Source organism: Cibotium barometz, chromosome 12, assembly GCF_041138505.1.
Source record: "Cibotium barometz isolate CiBa-2024 chromosome 12, ASM4113850v1, whole genome shotgun sequence".
In the NCBI taxonomy this organism is placed as follows: domain Eukaryota; kingdom Viridiplantae; phylum Streptophyta; class Polypodiopsida; order Cyatheales; family Cibotiaceae; genus Cibotium; species Cibotium barometz.
Genome location: NC_141057.1, coordinates 23,683,288 through 23,704,990, shown reverse-complemented (window position 1 = coordinate 23,704,990; position 21,703 = coordinate 23,683,288). Strand labels below are relative to the sequence as shown.

Here is a 21,703-nt window from a genome sequence, read left to right as displayed (position 1 = left end):
ATCCCGCTCGGCCAACACCCATTCGGTGCCAGGTTGTCCAAGCTCTATTGGAGAACCTCGGTCCAAAGGTGCTGAGATCGGGAGAGCCAGGCGTTAGTACGAGAGCGCCTGTTTGTGCGTGGTCTCGGAACACCAGTGTGGCGCTCTCCGCGGAGTCCAGTGAAAGCACAGGACCGTAGAGATTGGACCACACTAGTGGTCGTTCTGCTTCGAGCATCTACATCGAATTTCGACTTCGAGTATATTTGTTTGGTACTGTTTTCATATGTACATGGACATTATCTGGTTCTTGGAACCCATGGAGCATTGTATTCATTAAATACTCCCAATAAATATATCATATATTGAGGGGGGGGGGAGGGGGGTCGGCCCGTTCCGGCCCCAGTGCTGGTGTCCATCTTTCCATTTCATTTCAATTTCAATTTCAAGTTGTATTAAGTTGTCCATTTCAAATTTGTGGTTTTAAAGTTGTGCTATTAAGCGTGTGGGTGTCCAACGGAGTCTTTCCCACTTGACGGGATCGGTTTCAAGTAGTTGCACACAGACGGACACCATGGGTATTGGACTTCCATCCTCCATCCTCAAGTAAGTGAATTTTCAGATTTAAGTAAAGTATTTTGTGGTATTAAGTTGTGCTATTACGCGTGTGGGTGTCCAACGGAGTCTTTCCCACTTGACGGGATCGGTTTCATTGGTATCAGAGCATGGTTGTTTCCCTCTTCCTAGTGGGGAAACGAACCTGTGTACTGGACACCCCGCTTCTAGCACACTTAACACAATGGACAGCCAAGGCAACCCTTTGGAGGTGCCAACTTCGAGGGGTCCATCTAGTGCTTCTCGTGGGTCTGATGCTCTGCGAGGAAGGCACAAGCCCCTTGAAAGGGTTAATGATAGTGAATCAAAGGGTCAACTGTCTCCAGGAAAGACAGTCATGCTTGAACAAGAGCCTGATGCAATGAGGGCTGAAATGGAACATATGAGAAAACTTTTGCAGGCACAAGAGCAAGAGTTAAAATTTTTGCATGAAGATCCCCATGTGCAAAGTGCCATTGAAGCTAGGAAGGCTGATGCTATGGTAGATGTAACTTTTGAGTCCATGTCACGGGAAGTAGGCAAGAAGCCAAGGGCGTTGGCACTTGCCTACCTCCTCCGCAAAGGTGATATCAAAGAGGGGGACGACGGAGAACTGAAATTCAGAAATCCGCCTCGTTTGAAGCATGGAGATCCCGCATCTCAAAGGTTGAAATCTTTTATGCAAAAGGAAGAGGTGACAGTCACCTCTCGCCATGCATCTTCTCCACAAGGCACAAAGCCTGACAGATATATGTATGCTAGTGCTCATGGAGGGCATGAAAGTCACATGCATGCAAGACATGTATCCCATGGTAATGGTGACAGGTCTGCTAGAAAAATTTTGCCTTCTGAGCTGTCTCATGGAGAGACATTGCCATATGCAGAAAAGTCACATGCATCTGAGTTTCAAGTTCATGGAGCACATGCCACCGTGCCTCATGAAACTTCTATGACGGCACATGGAGCCCATGCAGATAGGGCTGCCCCGTTGGATAAGGGGAAAAGAAAAAGAGAAGACCATGAGCCTCATGCTAGAAAGCTCAAGGAATTTAAAGCAGGTGACAAATCTGTTAAGTTTGATGTCTTTCATGGAGAACATGATTGCTTCTAAAGTGTTAGCATTTGTGGCGCAGTTCGACAATGCTTTTAGCGATGAGGAGTTCACCGAAAAGTCTAAAGTACGCCATGCTAGCATGTTTTTGAAAGGGACCGCTGCTCATTGGTGGATCACTGAAAAGATCACCAAGGATCCCATTTGCACCTGGAAGGAATTTAATATGATTTCTTTTATGCATAAAGGCCGCATGCATTTTATTGATGCTGGCAAAGAAGGGGATTCCATCCCAGTTGTATCACACATCCAAATTAATAAAGCAATGAAAAAGAGTCTTTCTGCGTACTTGGTTTTTGTTCGTGATAGCCTTGTACCAAATCATCAAAGTGTGGATGCTATGTCTAATGATAGGCTGAATTTTCTTCATGCATTCAATGACTGTTTTGCTGATACTTTGCCAGGAGAATTACCTCCCCAAAGGCCCGAAGATCATCGTATAGATCTTGTGCCAGGTAGTTCTCCACCCAACAAACCCGCATACCGAGTAAGTGCTGCACAACAAGAAGAAATCATGAAGCAGGTAAACGAGCTTTTAGAGAAAGATTTGGTTCAGCCCAGTTCCTCACCTTACTGCTCCCCTGTGCTTCTTTTTCAAAAGGACGGTTCATTCCGTACGTGCGTGGACTATAGAGCTTTGAACAAGCTTACCATCAAGAACAGATTCCCAATTCCGCGAATTGATGATATTTTGGATAAGCTTGATGGTTCGGCTTGTTTCAGTCGACTTGATTGTTGGAATTAGGGTTGCAGGAAAGCACACAAAGCTTGGAGAAGAAGAAGCAAGAATGCACACAACACAGTGTATTAGATTGTGTCAATGTACAAAAGATAAGATAGCCCTAGTAGGATGGACGTATATACAAGCCGAGAAAAAAAACCTCCTAAAGAGGGAAAAAGTGCCTCGGCGGTCCTAAGTGTGTTCACACACATCACTGCCTATATATATATATATATGGCAACAAATCTCCCTTGGGAGTGATGGTGTGAACGAGAGCTGGCACTCATGTATAGGGGAGTGCCATGCCCGAAGTAGATCAATCCACAAAGGAGAGCAAGCCCAAAGCTTTGCGGAAAGCTTTGAACTTCTCACAAGGAAGCGCCTTTGTGAAAAGATCGGCGAGGTTGTCCTGTGTTGGCACATAGGCCAAGCTGATCTCTCCTGCTGAGAGTCTCTCCCTGACATAGTGATAATGCACCTCAATGTGCTTTGTGCGAGCATGAAAAACTGGGTTTCTCGCAACTGCCAATGCGCTCTGATTGTCAGTGAAGATAGAGGTGGCAGACTCCTGTCCAATACCCAAGTCAGCCATAAGCCGTCTGAGCCACACACACTCAACCGTAGCTGTGAAAGCTGCCCTGTACTCAGTTTCACAACTAAAAGTGGCCACAGTAGGTTGCTTCTTGCTCAACCAAGATATGCATGAGCTACCGAGCATGCAACAAAAACCACTTGTGGACACTCTTGTGTCATAGCAACCAGCCCAATCTGAGTCCGAAAAAGCATGTAAATCTGGCGGCAACGATCCCCCCTTGGGATAAAACAACCCAAGATGTATGGTGCCACTCAAGTAGCGAAAGATGCGTTTAACTGCCTTCCAATGGTGAGATCCTGGGCTATGCATAAACCTGCTCACTTGTGATACTGCAAACTGAATGTCTGGCCTCGTAATGCATACATAAATGAGGCAACCAACAGCTGTCTGATAGAGTGTGACATCAAAGTGATCTCCAGCATCATGAAGACTCAACTTCAAACCTGTCTCCATTGGAGTAGCAATAGGCTTGCAGTCTTCAAGGCCAAATCTCCGCAACAATGTCTCAATATACTTTGTCTGACACAAAGCAATACCTCCATCACACTGCTTAAATTGTATCCCCAAATAATGATGCAAATGCCCCAAATCTGACATCTCAAAAGAGACATTCAAATCAGCCTTAAAATCAGCAATATGACTCTCAGTTGGTCCTGTGAGCAGCATGTCATCGACATAGAGAGCAATGATTAGATGTACATCATCCACATGTTTAACATACAAAGTGCTTTCTGTTGGACTATTCTGAAAACCATGTGAGCCAAATATGCATGTATCTTTTCATACCAAGCTCGTGGAGATTGCTTTAAACCATATAAAGCCTTTTTCAACCTGCACACTTTGTTTTCCTGCCCTCTTTGAACAAAACCACGAGGCTGCGATACATACACCTCCTCATGCAAATCTCCATTCAAGAACGCAATCTTTATGTCCAGCTGATGTACATTCCAACCATTATGAGCTACCAATGCACAAATGCTACGAATGGTAGTCATACGACAAGTGGGAGCAAAGGTCTCATCAAAATCAATGCCCTTTTCTTGAGCATAACCCTTTGCAACAAGTCTAGCCTTATAGCGATCAACACTGCCATCTGGCTTTCGTTTCAACTTAAAAACCCACTTACATCCAATGGCCTTTTTACCAATAGGCAAATCACACAAAGACCATGTACCATTCTTCATTATAGCATCATATTCACTTTGCATTGCAGCCAACCAATTTTCTGAATTTTATGCCTCATCAAATGAAAGAGGTTCTTCCTCTTCACACATACTAGACACAGCCAAAGCATAACAATCTGATGTATAAGAGGCATGCTGAAAACCTGAACGAGTATGACTAGTCATAGGTGCATCAATTTTACTATCACGCAAGGTTTGCACCAGCCATTTAGGCATACCTCTAGCCTGCTCATTTTCAGCCCTATCCTCAGAAATTACATCCTGTAAATCTGCATCAGAAATAGGCTGATCTATGATGTCGTTTGAAATCTGCATAGGCTGAATATTTGCCTCATTAGGACTTACATTTGAATTCCCACCTGTAAACAGAGGCAACAATGTATCAAATACATCCCGTGAGCTCACACCTGTCTCTTTGGTACATGATAACAAAGGCTGCACAGCATCTTCCACAAAAACAACATCTCGACTAATCAAGATACGCTTTGACTGCGGATAATACAATCTGTAACCCTTACTCTCAACACTGTAACCAACAAAAATGCATTTGACAGCCTTATCATCCAATTTTCTGCATTGTTGCATAGGCACTAAAGCATAGGCCAAGCAACCAAAGACACGCAAGTGACCAATAGAAGGCTTCCTGCCATGCCAAGCTTCGTATGGAGTAATAGACTACAAGGCCTTAGTGGGACACCTGTTGAGTACATATGCAGTACACATGACAGCCTCAAGCCAAAATGCATGTGGCAAAGCTTGGCTCTTGACCATACATCGTGCCATCTCCATAAGTGACCTTTTTTTTCTCTCAGCAACACCATTTTGCTGAGGGGTATACGGCACTGTACATTGGTGTTTTATCCCACGACTAGCCAGAAATGCATCAAACTCTTTAGACATGTACTCCCCCCCTCGATCAGAACGGAGGATGCCCACAATACAATTAGATACATTTTCAACCATAAGAAAAAACTGTTTGAAGCACAAAAACACTTCGGACTTTGCCTTCAGTGGATATACCCATGCATGCCTTGAGTAATCATCAATGAAAGTCACGAAGTACAAGTGTTTACCAAATGACGAAGTTTGCATAGGCCCACATACATCACTATGTACAAGTTGCAATTTACGAGTGGCCCGCACAGAACCATCCTTTGGAAACGCAGAACGCTGCATTTTGCCCAAAATACAACCTTCACAAACATGTTTCAATGGTACCTCAAGAGGGGGCAATGAAGCAACCATATCAAATTTCTGCAAACGCAGCAAACTAGCAAAGTTCAGATGACCAAAACGAGCATGCCATAGTTTTGCATCTGAAACTGCCTTTTCATCAGAAACTGCATTTGCTGAATCTTCCAACACACTTGTCATAAGAATTGAGCCTATACAACCCACGAAACAAGGTGCCAGATGCAATAATCGTATCACCAGAAGTCAAATCATGAACAGTACATCTATCATCCACAAATTTGACTACAAATCCAAGTCTAGCAAGCGCAGAGACAGACAATAGATTCTTCTTTATCCCTGGCACATACAAAGCATCTGAAAGTGTGAAAGCGCTGCCATTTGCAGCAGTAAGCATAATTTTACCAACGCCCTTCACTGGGTAAGAAGCATTATTGGCACATGTGACAGTATTCCCATTAGGGACAGCCTCAAGAGAAGTGAACATATCACGATACGAGGTAATGTGCTTTGTAGCACCACTGTCAAAATACCATACATGAGATGTCAGAATATGCAGCGGAAATGATATCCAAACTTGGGTAGACAAGAGCAAGTAGACTGCAGAAAATAATCAGCACAAGTAACACAGAGAGATGTGTGTAAACTCTTCTCTATACACAAGATCCCGAAGATACCGAATGAGAAAGTGGAGGAGGATGAGGGGCAATATATACAAGCCCATGAGGGCAGTCGGCCAGCTCTAAAAGAGGCCCACGACTGGACAAAATCCCACGACTGCTGAATATAGCAGTCGGCCAGCATGCCCCACGCCTGGACAGAACAAGTCGGCCAGCACTCCTACAGCCCACGACTGATACAGATGCAGTCGGCCAGCTTCAGAGTGCTCCTGGCATCAACTGGCAGCCCTCCAGCCACTAGAAAAAAATGAAAAAAATAGGAAAAAAATACGGGGAGTGTGGAAAAATGATATACGGGCGGGCACACCCACAACAGAGGCCCTGGTGTATACAAATAGACAGGAGATGACTTCTAACACCCCCTCTCAGCTCCTGGCTGTGTAACCAACCCCAGGGAGCTGGAGTGCCGCCTGAGCGTAGCCTGAGGTAGAGACTTCGTGAAGAGGTCCGCCGCATTGTCCTCCGTCGAACAATAAAGTAGCAAGATGTCACCCGCCAAGATCTTCTCACGAACAAAGTGATACTGTATCTCTATATGCTTGGTCCGGGCATGGAAAACCGGGTTCCGAGCAATAGCTATACAACTCTGGTTATCACACTGGATGACTGTGGGCTCCCTCTGTGGAAACCCCATCTCGCCTAGCAGCCTCCGCAGTCATACAACCTCACAAGCAGCACCACAAGCAGCCCGATACTCTACCTCTGTCGAAGAAAGGGCAATAGTTAGCTGCTTCTTGCTGCTCCAAGAAACCGCTCCTGAGCCGAGGGTAAAAGTGTATCCTGAAGTAGATCTCCTCGTGTCTGGATCTCCTCCCCAATCTGAGTCACTCCATCCTTGGAGCTTGACTCCATTCCCTCCTGTGTAAAAGAGTCCCAGATCCTTCGTACTCTGCAGATACCGCAAGATCCGCAGTCCTGCGTCCCAATGAGTCTTCAATGGCGTCTGCATAAAAGAGCTCAACCGCCCCACGGAGAAGCTCAAGTCCAATCTGGTGTTCAGCAACCAGATCAATGAACCAACCAGCTTCCGGTACTGCGAGGAATCAACTAGCTCACAAGGATCTTTAACGGTTAACTTTGTGTTCGGTGAAGTAATAGGCTTGCAGTTCTCCATCCCAAAGGCCTCAAGCAACTCATGAACATACCGCTGCTGAGAGACGAAAAACCCCCTCTGGGTCTGCCAGATCTCCAATCCCAAGAAGAAGTGGAGTAAGCCTAAGTCGGTCATCTCAAACTCCTTTGACAAGGCAGCCTTCGTCACTCCAATGTGCTCCACATGACCGCCGGTGAGAATGAGATCATCCACATAAAGGATGATGAGTGTGACCATGCCGCGTTCCCGAAAGAGATACAGGTTCGGATCTGCAACCGATCTCTGGAATCCAGTCCGAATAAAGAAGGAATCAATCTTCTGATTCCAAGCCCGCGGAGCCTGCTTAAGACCATACAAGGCCTTGCGTAACCTGTAAACCATCCCTTCCGATCCTGGAACAATAAAGCCTGGAGGCTGCTCAACGTACACCTCCTCCTGCAGGTCACCATTAAGGAACGCCGATTTTACATCCATCTGGTACACGGGCCACCTCTGAGAAGAAGCAACGGCAAGAACGGTCCGAATCGTGGTCATCCGCGCTGTCGGTGCAAAGGTATCCTCGTAGTCGATGCCTGGCCGCTGAGCATAACCCTTAGCCACGAGCCTGGCTTTGTGTTTGTCCACCGACCCATCAGCCGCGTACTTGGTCTTAAAGACCCATTTGACACCAATGACTGACCGCTTCGACAGCCTCGGTACCAACTCCCAAGTGTTGTTCTTCTCGATGGCGTCAAGTTCCACCTGCATGGCTTCCCTCCAAGTATCCTGTGAAAGGGCTTCCTTTGCGGAAGTGGGCTCTTTATCCCGCATGATACGAGACATAAGAGCATAGTTCACCTGAAGAAGCTCCGCCGTGTTGCTTTTATCTCGAACTCGATGTGATCTTCGAGGGCCGTCCTCTGTGGTCCACTCGGAGGGTAGCTCCGTGACACCTGACTCCCGAAGGGTGTCCATCAACCACCTAGGTACTCGAACAGATCGTGGAGCCTCTTGTGGTCGCGGGGGCTCAACTCCAGCTGCGGGCTCAACCTCCTGTGATGACTGAGGTGGATCAACTGGAGTGGCAGACTGGGAATCATCATCAGACTCTGGATCTCCAAGAAGTGGCGGCTCCTCGACAGTGGATGCTAGAACATGCTCATCAAAGACCACATCCCGGCTGACAACAATCTCGTTCCTCTCTGGATCATACAACCTGTATCCCTTGGAAAGAGAGTTATACCCCACAAATACCAGCTTGCGGGACTTGGAGTCAAGCTTCCCCCTCTGCTTCTTCGGAATATGTACATACGCGTCACTCCCAAAGACACGGAAGTGCGAGACATCGGGTTTCCTGCCAAAATATGCCTCAAATGGAGTCATATGGGGTACAGAAGTCGTCGGAGAGCGGTTAATGGTATGGACAACTGTTGCCATAGCCTCACCCCAAAGTGGACGAGGAAGATCACGATGCTCCAGCATAGTCCTCGCCATCTCCACCACAGTCCTGTTCTTACGTTCAACAACTCCATTCTCCGAAGGCGATCCGGTATTGGCCAATTCCCTCTTGATGCCATGATCTGCACAAAACCGAAAGAATACAGTCGAGGAGAATTCCCCTCCTTTGTCAGCCCTGAGAGTCTTGACCTGAAATCCAGACTCTTTCTCCACCATCACGTGCCAATCCTTGAACCGAGCAAAAGCCTGGTCCTTCTGTGAAAGAAAGTAGACCCACGTAAATCTGGTACAATCATCAACAAGCAGCATGAAGTAGAGAGATCCTCCCAAGGATGGTATCTGTTGTGGTCCACACAAGTCAGTGTGAATCAACTCCAAAGGTTTCGAAGCCCGCCTGGAAGCCTGCTTCGGAAAGGATTCCCTGTGCTGCTTACCACGTATGCAAGAACTGCAGCGTCCTTGCCTACTACCAACATCTGGCAAGCCAACCACCATCTGGTCCCGGAAGGCGCGCCGCAAAGCATCCACATTTAAGTGGCCAAACGAAAGTGCCACAAGTCTCCGACCTGAGAGCCTGTCAGTGAGGAGAGTGCAGAGAGCTTGTAGATGCCGTTCTCCACACCGCCTTCCCAAACAACTTTGCCTGTCTCACGGTCCCTTAGAGCAACTAAATGCTCCTCAAATTCCACCCGAAAGCCAGTCTTGCATACCTCATGCACTGACAAAAGATGAAAGCCCAGAGCAGGGACATAAAGAACACGGGAAGCATGCTTGCCCCCCTTGCCGTCGGGAATGATCTCCATCCGGCCCTCACTATGAATCGGAATAGTGGAGTTATCGCCAATAAAGATACGACCTGACTGCCGTTTCAGATCCAGGAAGAAGTCACGGGATGGAGTCATGTGCCTGGAAGCACCACTGTCGAGAATCCATTCCCGAGTATCCTTTGCGGTGAAGCCAACTGCCTCCTCGCTCGAAGACGATGAATCATCGGAGTCCACCATCTCCAAGTGCACAAATGCCGGAGTCTTCGCAGCTGAGGCTGAGGACTCAGCACTCTTCCCTGTCCGCTTAGGACACTTCCTCCAATAGTGGCCTTTTTCGCCACAATCATTACACGATCTTTCGGCCTTCAGCTTCTCTCGTTCTGGATCAGGCTTCTTCTCGGAAGACTTATCTGGTGAAGCCTTCCCTTTGCCCTTGTTGGTATTACGGCCTTTCGACCGTTGGCCAGTTAAGGCCTCCGAACCTCCGCCGTGAGGAGGGTTCGTGAAACGTTCCTCCTTGTCCAAGACCATTGGCACAAGCTCCTCCCAAGTAATGGTGCTGAGCCTGCCACTCGTGATCAACGAGGAATAGAAAGCGGAATACTGACCAGGCAAGTGGGAAAGTAACGTGATGGCCATATCTTCGGACGATATCTCTTTCCCAGCTTGACGGACTTCCTGCTGAAGGGCCTGCAGCTTGTTAATGTGTTCCCGCATCGTCGAAGACTTTGCAGGGTTCATAACCCGCATCTGCACTTCCAAGGATATCCGCTTCATGGGTGACACCCTGTTGTACAAAGAAGCCAAGTGCTCCCATATGCCTCTCGCCAGCGTCGTGTGCTTCACATGGTTGATCACCTGTGGTGTGCAATTGAGGAATATAAATGATCGGACCCTGGCGTTGACACGGTCCCACATTTGTGCCTGTGCCTCTCGGTCCTTCCTCGTCGATAAAACCTCCCCTTCCTCAGCTTCCGGCCTTGGCACCCCTTTGATAATAAAATCAGCAAGATCATATGACTCCAGAACTGACTCCATCATGACCTTCCAGATGCCATAATTGGACCCGTCCAACTGCCGATCCACTGGAAACGTGGGAAGAGTCGGAATCTTCACGTGCTTCGCTGCCATCTCGAGTAAATCCACCATCTCGGAGAGTAACCTGAAAGGGTGGGTGGGTGGGAAAAATCTGAAAATCAGAATATATGCAAGTGGCTGTCCAGCCCCTCTGCCCGCCTTCCTCTTGCACCTTCACTTCCCGTTCAGCCCGAAACAGTCCACCGATCAGCAACCTGTTGCTCCCCCTCTTGCTCAGAAAAACGCCCAAGATCTGCTAGAGCCTAGGGCTCTGATACCATGTCAGAATATGCAGCGGAAATGATATCCAAACTTGGGTAGACAAGAGCAAGTAGACTGCAGAAAATAATCAGCACAAGAAACACAGAGAGATGTGTGTAAACTCTTCTCTATACACAAGATCCCGAAGATACCGAATGAGAAAGTGGAGGAGGATGGGGGGCAATATATACAAGCCCATGAGGGCAGTCGGCCAGCTCTAAAAGAGGCCCACGACTGGACAAAATCCCACGACTGCTGAATATAGCAGTCGGCCAGCATCTGATGCCCCACGCCTGGACAGAACAAGTCGGCCAGCACTCCTACAGCCCACGACTGATACAGATGCAGTCGGCCAGCTTCAGAGTGCTCCTGGCATCAACTGGCAGCCCTCCAGCCACTAGAAAAAAATGGGAAAAATAGGGAAAAAATACGGGGAGTGTGGAAAAATGATATACGGGCGGGCACACCCACAACAGAGGTCCTGGTGTATACAAATAGACAGGAGATGACTTCTAACATGAGAGTCAACAGAAACTGCCAAACATGCATCATGTACAGATGGGTCATACTGGCAATACACGCTAAACGCCCATTCTGTATCCTGCATAACATTTGCAGAATCTGCATTTGTAGAAGCATCCGCTATTGTGGCTGTATTTGACTCTTTCTTCTTTACCTCTTTAGCCTTTAGCTTAGGGCAATTCTTAATGACATGATCATTTGCCTTACAATAGTTGCACCTGGTCTTTTTCTTGCCTTTATCAAGAGCCTTCTCAGACTTATTGTTGCTACCTGTGGAAGGAGAAGAAGTTGCAGACCTACTAATAGGAGAAGAAACAGTTGAAGGGGCTGCCTTACCACTTCTTCTCTGCTGTTGGGCAACAATAAATGCTTGATCAACTGCACGCTGCCTGGCCCTGTTTTGCCTGGACTGCGCTTCTTGCAAGAGCGTGTTGACTAAAGTATCATACTTGACAGCATCAGGTCTGTCCTCATTAAGAAGTCTCCACGTGGAAGCAAAAGTCTGATATGTCTCAGGTAAAGCATCAAGAACAGTCTGCACAAGAGAATGATCAGGAATAATCTCACCTGCAGAAATCAACTGTTCTTTGAGATCTTTAATCTCAGCAAGGAAAACATTCATGTCATCATCTTCTTGCATAATCTTCAATTCTAGCTCTTTACGTAGGTAAGCGATTTTTGCCTCGTTACGACCTGCATACAAACCAGCTAGAATATCCCAAGCCCGTTTTGCTGTTTTAGCTGAACGAATATGTGGAGTGATGTTACGTTTGACAGAAAGTGCAATCAAGGCATGAGCCTGCGCATCTTTACCATCCCAACGAGCTTGTTCAGCAGTGGGTAAAACAGCAGCAACAGTAGAGCTGCTAGAACCTACAACATCCTCAACAGATCCTACATCCACAGAACCTGGACGTACATCCATACCCAGCACAATGTTCCACACTCCTTTTGCAACCAAAACATGCTGCATCATGTATGCCCAAAGTGGGTAGTTGCTGTCTCCATCCAATTTGTCATCAGCAGATAACATGCGAAATACATCATTGCTGTTATCAGCCATGGCCACTGACTGAAACTGATGCAAAAGCTACCCGTAATGAAGCAAACACTGAACAGAAAACAACTCGTGCTATGTAGCACGGTCTACAATAGAGTACGAATGCCTGTTTTGCAAAAAACTGCACTGTCGAAATTTCTGCAGAAAATGACGAAAACACCTGTGCAGAACTTGAAATGCAAAAACGGAGCCCGAAACAACCTCAGATGCAAATTCTGAGAACGCTAAGCCCTACAGACTTATTTGCAGAGTATGGGGACCTGCAATCTCTCGTGAAAACTCACCTCAATCGGAGAACGTGAGTCGGAGGGTGCTGGCGGTGTAGCCCTGGGAGCCGATGCCTGCTCTGATACCAATTGTTGGAATTAGGGTTGCAGGCAAGCACACAAAGCTTGGAGAAGAAGAAGCAAGAATGCACACAACACACAGTGTATTAGATTGTGTCAATGTACAAAAGATAAGATAGCCCTAGTAGGATGGGCGTATATACAAGCTGGGGAAAAAAACCTCCTAAAGAGGGAAAAAGTGGCCCGGCGGTCCTAAGTGTGTTCACACACATCACTGCCTATACATATATATGGCAACATTGATTTGAAGAGTGGTTATCACCAGATACGAGTGGTGCCACAAGATGTCCATAAAACTGCATTCAGGACAGCCTTCGGATTATATGAATTTTTGGTAATGCCTTTTGGTCTCACCAATGCTCCTGCCACGTTTAATCGTATGATGGATAGGATTTTCCGACCTCATCGCAAATTTACACGAGTATTCTTTGATGATATCTTGGTTTTCTCCAAGAATGAGCAGGAACACAGAACTCATTTGGTCACAGTATTCGAAGAGTTGCGGAAGCACAAACTTTTCATTAATGCCAAGAAAAGTGAGTTCTTCCTTTCAAAGATTCATTATCTGGGTCATATTGTATCCAAAGATGGAGTTACAATGGATCCTGCAAAGATAGAGACCATTCGGAATTGGTCCGAGTTGCAAAACGTACATCAAGTACGTAGTTTTCTGGGATTATGTTCGTATTACAGGTGTTTCATAAGGCATTTTGCTATGATTGCCACTCCTCTACATGATCTCACAAAGAAGAAAATCACTTTCAAATGGACTTCAAAAGAACAGGATGCTTTCTTGCAGCTCAAGCATGCTATTATATGTGGTCCAGTATTGATTGTTCCTGACTTGCACAAGTCATTCGTAGTTGAATGTGATGCTTGTGGTGATTGCATAGGAGCTGTCCTAAATCAAGAAGGGCATGCAGTTGCATACGAAAGCCATCATTTGCATGATGCCGAGCTTCATATGGATATCTATGAGAAAGAGCTCTTGGCTGTAATTCATGCCTTAAAGATATGGAAACATTATCTTCTCGGGGCTGAATTTGTAGTCAAGACAGATCATCAAAGCTTGAGATACTTTCTATCTCAGACAAAGCTTTCGGAGAAGCACATGAGAATGGCAAACTTTCTTTCCATGTTTCATTTTCAGATTGTGCATACTCCAGGAAAGAAAAATGTAGTGGCTGATGCATTATCTAGGAGGCCTTATGTAGCTGCAGTCTCAATGGCCTCTCATGGAGACTTATCTGCTATGAGAGATTTGTATCATTTGGATGCTAATTTTTGCCATATATGGACTAATTTGATGGCTGGTCATTCACATGCCTCTTATGTTATCAACGAGGGTTATCTTATGAAGGATAATTGCCTATGTGTGGTGAAGGATTTGCGTCCAAAGGTTATGGACGAATGTCACGCTCCACCTTATGCTGGTCATAGAGATATCATGCCTACTACACGCATGATTCAGAGATATTTCTTTTGGCCGAGCATGCGTAAAGACATTGAGGCTTATGTGCATGCATGTATTACTTACCAAAAGGTGAAATTTGATAGGCAAAAATCTCCAGGGTTGCTTCAGCCATTGCCTATTCCCTCGCAACCTTGGGAAAGTATTACTATGGATTTTATTATGGATTTGCCTAGATCCCAACATGGGAATGATACTGTTTGGACCATTGTGGACAAGTTTAGCAAGCAAGCTCATTTCTTGCCCGTCAAGAAAACCATTAAAGCTGATCATATGGTAAAGCTTTTTCTTGCTAATATTTTCAAGCATCATGGTATGCCTAAATCATAGTCACAGGGGACGGAGGGGACGGAGGCTTGGAACGCCGGGACGGCGCAGGGACGGGGACGGACGGGGACGGACAGACGTCCCCCACTGGACGTTTCTCACAGGGGACAGCGACGGGGACGGCGCAGGGACGGAGACGGCTGTCGGGGACGGTGCTATGCGGGGACGGCAGAGAGCCGTTGCGCCTACCGTTGCTGCCATTTTTGGCCGTTGCGCCTGCCTACCCGTTTCTAGCCGTTTATGGCTGTTGGGCCTTGGCTCTTCTAGCCGTTTATGGCTGTTGGGCCTTGGCTCTTTGAGGCTTGGCCCTCTCTCTCTCTCTCTCTTGCCCTTGAGGCTTTCCTCTCTCTCTCTTGCCTATCTAGTATCTCTATAAGAACAAGCCTCTACAAGGCTACAAGCACACACAAGTTCACAACTCTCAAGGCTCAAGCTTTCAAGGCTCAAGCTTTCAAGGCTCAAGCTTCTTGAATCTTCTCTCTTCCAACTTCCAAGTTCCAAGCTCTAGGGCCTAGGCTCTCACCTCTCCCTCAAGCCTCTTGAGTCTTGACTCTTCCAACTTCCAAGCCTCTAGGCTCTCTCTCTCTCTCTCTCTCTCTCTCTCATTCCTCAAGGCTCAAGAGTCAAGCCATCTTCAACCATGGCATCCTCCTCACGTGCCGGGGCTTCTCGTAGAAGGACAACGGGATGGACATGGTGGAAGGAGGTTAACTACACCACATCCGTTCATGGAGGCGGTTTCTTCACCGAGTGGGAGATGAGTCAACAAGAAGAGCAACAAGAGGATGAGGTGCAGGAGCAGCATGCCAGCGAGGATGAGACTGAGGATGAGCTTGATGCTTCTTTGGCACAAGCTACCCATGACCATGAGGCGAGCACTTCACGTGGATGATCATTCATGGATCATGATTCATGGGCCTTACTACTTAGCTCTAGCCTCTAGCCTCTAGTCTTCAGCACTTTTTTGTCATTGACTCATTTGAGTCCATCCATGTATTTTGCCTCCTTAAGGCTTAGTCCTGACTCCTGAGTCATGACTCATTTTGTATCTACTTAATTATTAATATGACTCAAAAGCTTACCATTTTAGTGTAAATTTGTGCTCATTTTGATGTACTTCCAAAGTAGAATAAGTGTAGAGTAGAAAAATTTTTAAAAAAAAGTATTTTTTGAGTGCCGTTCCCTCCCCCGTCCCCGTTCCCTACTTATGGCCGTCCCACGTCCCGTCCCCGTCCCCGTCCCCGTCCCCCGTCCCTTGTGACTATGGCCTAAATCCATTGTTGGGGATAGAGATCCCAGGACTACAAGCCTCTTTTGGAGGGCTTTATTTGATAATATGGGTACTAAACTTGAGTTTTCATCAGCTTATCATCCCCAAACGGATGGTCAAAGTGAAGCTGCAAATTCAGCCGTGTTGGATTTGTTGAAATGTTATGTGGCAGATCAAAAGACTGCATGGGAGAAGTATCTTCCACTTGTTGAGTTTGCCTACAACAATACGATCCATGCCTCCACGGGCAAGGCTCCCTTTGAGATTATCTATGGCAAAGTGGTATTGCCACCCATCCTTCGTACAAAGGATGAGATTTTTGCAGCTGATGAATATATTCGTGACTTGGATGTAGCTTTTGGTCAGATGCGGATAGCCATTGCAAGATCTCAAGATAAGCATAAAATGGCTGCTGACAAGCATAGAGAGGTTGTCTTCTTTTCATTGGCGGTCTCTCTCTTCTTCAGGAGGCTATACCTTTCTCCACGCCACTACTCCTCCCGACGTGCTGCTGCATCTTGGTATCCGTCACTAGTAGCTGCACACAGACGGACACCATGGATATTGGACTTCCATCCTCCATCCTCAAGTAAGTGAATTTTCAGATTTAAGTAAAGTATTTTGTGGTATTAAGTTGTGCTATTACGCGTGTGGGTGTCCACCGAGTCTTTCCCACTTGACGGGATCGGTTTCAACATATGAAATCTTTTGTGGAGGATTATGTGCGGAAGTGTATCCATTACCAAAGCTAAGAGGTTTAGAGCAAGGAGTCATCCGCTCCAAATTCCTAAGATCACGTGCCAAAGTATCTCGATGGATTTTGTAGTGGGTTTACCTCGGACTTATTGGGGCCATGATTCAACCTCATTCATTGTGGACCAATTGATGAAGATGGCTAGGTTATCCCTACAAAGTCAACAAAGAGTCATGAATTGTCTCGACTCTTTGTGGAGCAGTTGTATAAACTCTATGGATTGCCTCATGAGATTGTCAATGACTATGATCACACAAATTTGGCAATCACGTTCTACAAATTGGAGACATGCTTGAGTATTCATCTTCGGATCATCCCAAGAGACTATGGATGATAAATGACAATCACAAAGAAGATATATGAGGTAGTTTACCAGGTTGGCACTGACTCTTGGAATCAAGATTCACCATGTTATGTGGGTGAAGGTGATGAGATTGTGCTAGTGGAGGAGATCCCTAACCTCAAGGACATGACTATGTATATTCCCATGGAACCCGAGTTAGTTCTAGATCAACATACTAAACGGTCTCGATATACCAATTAGTACTTGATCAAGTGAGCCACAGAGTTTGGAGTAGAGCCTGTAGTTACCATGTTGCACATGGGTATGACCCTCAGTAGTAGTCACCTTAAAGGAAATGTTCGAGGGCGAGTCTGGACTGATTGGGCAGCAGCATTTTGGGCAAACGGACAAAAAGTATCAAGCGACCAGGGTCAGTGTGAACAGCATACATATGGAGTCGTGGATCTCTCAGAAGCCTAGGATTAGCTCGCTTGGCCAACATACAAAGGAGTGTGTTTGCTTTGTAGAGATTGAATTTTTTTCAATTATCAAACAAGTAGTGTGAGGAAACCATGGAAAACCCTCTTAATAATAACGAGGAATTGACGGCCAGGGATAAGGGTACTTCTTCTCCATCACTATCTAGTGGGTTCATGGGCTTAGCCGGAGGAATCCTAGGATACAATTATGAGCCTAAAAGAGAAGCTCCACAAGATACCAAGGGACAACCATCAAGCTCAGAAAGGGAAGTAGATAGGAAGACACGAGAACAGAGGGCAACAATTAGCGGAGGTGCACAGTTTGTTTGTTTGCCCTATTTCTGGCGTCTTTATGTTTTGTGTACGTTCTTTGCCCTCTTTGATGGCTTCTTTTATCGCTTTAGCTTTCTTTTGCTGGCGTACTTTAGCATCATGGATTCCATTATCAAGCGTTGCTAATCGAATAGCTCCACTTGATGATATGTCATGGATAACATATGGACCAAGCCCCCGCTTCTTGAGCTTAGAGGCACGTTGCTTTAGCGTGTATACGAGAACCAGGTCTAGGGAAACATGAATCCCCACTATGTCAAAGTGAACACATCTGAGCTGTAAACCATGCGTAAGACTCGAGTATAAGAGCATAACTACCAAGAGAGAAATTCCCACAGTCAACCCCACTGAAGCAATGAAACTATCTCCTGCTAACTTGGGCATAGGATCAAACTCAGCACACTTACCCATGGTAAGTATGGTGCAGTAAAGGTGAAAAGTCCAAGAAAACTCATGTGTACATGTGGATTGCGCTTACTCCAGACATATACCTGTACAATAAGGTTAAATAGCAAGAGATCATTGAAAAATTCAAGCTCACATAGAATCCATTTTTAAAAAAACCTTCTTCAAGGTCATCATCAATATGAGCTCACAAAACTAACCATCATGAAAGTAAGGGAATTGCTCAGAAACAATATCTTTGCCAAGGACTCTGACACCAGTTGAAACATGCCACCAAGAAGAACAATTCCTGTCAATAAACTTCCGCCGAAGAACAGCATGTAAAAAAAGTCCGCAGTACGTCCCCTGAAAGATGTTTCCTCAAGCAATTTGCAGTAGCGCGCTAGGAAAAACATGTGGAAAAGGAAATCCAAATCTGGAAAAGCCAAAATGTAGCTAGTAGATCAGCACAATGCTTCTATGCCTTTCTCAATTCATATGTTAAGAATAACACAATGATTTGCTTCTGTCATCTGCAAATACAAGAGAGAACATTATCCCACATGCATATAGTGAGTCCTAAGCTTGCTCTTCCCATAGAAAGAAACTCTCGCCTAATTCAACTTCTCCAACCCCAATTTCTATTGTGAAGCTGCAATTATTGATGAATTGCCTGCCTTCACTCTTATGGATCTTAATGACATTCAACGGCATGCCTCTCCTCAAACCATTCCATCCCAAAGGCATAAGCCTAGTGATTAAATCCCATCAAGAGGTTGTGAGTTCAGAACCTCTTGGAAGACAGTCGTTGTTTATCTGATGTGTGTCCGGCAGGTGGGCATGTTGGTCACCACACCTACACATTAGACATCATCACCAACTTGCCCACCATTGTAAACCTTTTGTCTGTGATGTTCATGCAACAACAACATTGTGTAATTAAACCTTTGGCATAGAAACATCGGCTACCATAGGCATTGAAGATAGTGACTCAGCTCTGGCACATCGTTTTCTGAGCAATTGTGCAAGGTGTTCACACTCACTTAAAGAACTCATCCACAGCTTTTCCACTGCCTTGACTGGCAAATATAGAACCCACTTGTGATACTCGGAACCTTAATCATTACAGGCCATTAGCTATGTGAGTTAAATGGGAACATTGGAAACAACACGAGTACGCCTGCCTCTTACTGCCTCAGTTGTCGAGCAGAGAAGATGCTTCCCCACTAGACCCATTTGTTTCCAATGTCCCCATTTACCTCACATAGACCCACTACTCTAATGGCTGTCATGATTAAGGTTCCGAGTCCCCTACCTACAATGTTTTATACCTCCAAATGCCCTGTCTTCAACCCTCACCCGTGTTAATTGAAGTTATAATTCCCGGTTGTGATGGTCTTGAACACTTACCCAGCCTTCCAAAGTAGAAGAAGTTGGTGAATAATCGCCAGTACTGAAATTGTCGAATGACCTTATCCGAATTGAGGTAGATGTGGTATGGGGATATTACCTGCGTCACAAAGTCAAACTAGAATGACCATCAATGAGAAACTGACAAGAAAATAAAGCTTACAACCAGTTTGACAAAGAAAATATACTTTCAATGGCCAAGGCTAACCATAACTTACTTCCAAGGCACAGCCAACGGTGGTGAGTATGGATAGGGTTAGGTATGAGCGAGTGATGACGGGCATTTGCTTGTACCAATCCTCCACAACCTGAGCCATTTTTTAGTCCTCTTCACGCAACAGAAACCCTGGAAAAACACTAGCCTGTCAGGACTTACATCTCAACATTCATAACGTCCCCAAAAAACCATGAAAATATCAAAGAAAATGCTGAAAAAACCCCTAGAGTTGCAGAAATCCAGAAAACCGTAGAAAATAAAAATACAATCGAAAAACATCATAAAAACCCTGGGAACATTGCAGGAAAAGAAAAAGCCTAGAATACAAAAATCTTCGAGAAACCCTGGAAATGTTGAGAAATCCATATTATGCAGAAAGAATGCAAAGCATCAAAAACCTAGACTTTCACGTTAAGAAAACCTCTGCAAGTATTTCTGGATACCTTGATAGTGAAAGGCAGCCAGAAAGAACTGATGCCTTGCTAGTGAAAGGCAGCCAGAAACACCGCAGAACTATCGAGATTTCACAGACTTCGAACTATAGGCGAGAATAGAACCCTAATTCGCACGGGGGCTACAATACCTTCTGCGAGACAATGCCGAATCCCGATCTGAGGCCCTACCGAGCGACGAAACGCGGAGAATTCAAGGAGATCGTGGCGATGGAGGTAATCCTAAGTAGGAAAATGAGAGATGCTTTTGATGATCGTGATGATTGTGTTTTCATTTATTCTATTTATTATCATTACCATTTTTCAAAATTGAAATGGAGGTAATCAGAAGTCGGAATATGAGAGATGCTTTTGATGATTGTGTTTTCATTTTTATATTCTATTTTATTATCATTACCATTTTTAAAAATTGAAAAGGAAAAACTAGTAAAAGAGTCAAAATCAGGGTTGGGGAAATATATTTTATTGAGCCGGTTGAAAAGCTTCTCATTGTAATTTGATGAAGAGGAAATTGACCATTTTGAGAAGGCATTTCTTTATAAATTTTGCAAAATATAACTAAAACTTGAAAATTTTGAAGAGGACTCTTCTCCTAATTTGAACAAGTTCTAAGCTAAGTCGAACCTACCTTTTCTCTAACCCTAGTCAAAATATATTGCCTGACATAAGTTGTTACCACATTAAAAACTTTCTATTGAGTTTTTTTTTGCAAGGATCTTTTTGGTACTAAAAACATGTCTTTAGGTAGAGACCCAGAGGGTGTAGTGCAATAGGGTTTGAACTCACACGGTTGGCGAGTGAGCCAACCCATTTTTGTACACGCCTACATGTAACTTTTTATTTAGTTAAGGTTGTTGTTCACAAGAATTCCTTGTTCATAATGAATAATAATTAATTAATATTTCAAATATTAGAAATCAAACATAAAAGAGAATCGGGAACATTTGTCTTTAAGAAGCTTGATCCCTTTACTCATTCTAGAAGAGAAATAAATTTGCTCAAATTCACCGGCACTCCAAATAGAGTCAACAGGTTCATGTTTTACTCTCCACTGGCTATCAGCACTAGTCCACCTTATCTGATACATCACTGTTCCACCATCATCCATTCCTCGTTCCCAAAAGGAGTGTAATCCACCCAACCACTCCCAAGCTATCTCACTTACACTCGCACTCTCACTCGCACTCGTATTCGTGTCTCTGCAAAGACTTTTTCAACCTCCATAGAGCATTTATAACTCTCGCACTCGCACTCGCACCTCCACGTAGAGACTCTTTCAACCTCCATAGAGGATTTATCGTATTTACAATCTCCACAAAGATTCAATCTTGGTTCGACAGAGGCCTTATCGCACTCTCACACGCATCTCCGCAGAGACTCAGTATAATATTTTAATACATTCTAGCCTTCGTAGACATTTAAATGAAGATCTCTCCTCCTTAGAGATTCAACCATAATCATGAGAAAAATAATAGAACAAAGAATAATATTTATCTTGAACTTGATCTTGGTCTTAATCTCCTTCTTTATCTTTATATAAGTATCGCGTGCACTCATATCACATGAGAGCATTAATCCTAATCAGATCTTAATCACCTATAACTCATGAACACATGTAATATATCTACCTAACACACTCCCATTATCTCTCTCTTTCTCATTAATCTATGAAAATAAAAGAATCGCATGCATAATCTCATCTGA

The 21,703-nt window shown here is 45.0% G+C and overlaps 1 protein-coding gene across 2 annotated transcripts in view; it reads right to left on the bottom strand.

Moving 5' to 3' along the window:
* The window catches only part of LOC147633196 (derlin-2-like), a 42,898-nt gene extending 22,630 nt beyond the window's left edge, over positions 1–20,268 (bottom strand). The window contains exons 1-5 of one of the 2 annotated variants that reach the window (XM_086806230.1): positions 20,131–20,268; positions 19,549–19,676; positions 19,331–19,430; positions 18,142–18,356; positions 17,944–18,027 (exon numbers count right to left, since the gene is read on the bottom strand). In XM_086806230.1, coding sequence (XP_086662356.1) covers positions 17,944–18,027; positions 18,142–18,356; positions 19,331–19,430; positions 19,549–19,647 — 498 coding nt within the window. In that variant the 5' untranslated portion in view covers positions 19,648–19,676; positions 20,131–20,268. The other variant, XM_086806231.1, reaches the window with a different exon arrangement.
* Between the last annotated feature and the right edge of the window lie 1,435 nt (positions 20,269–21,703).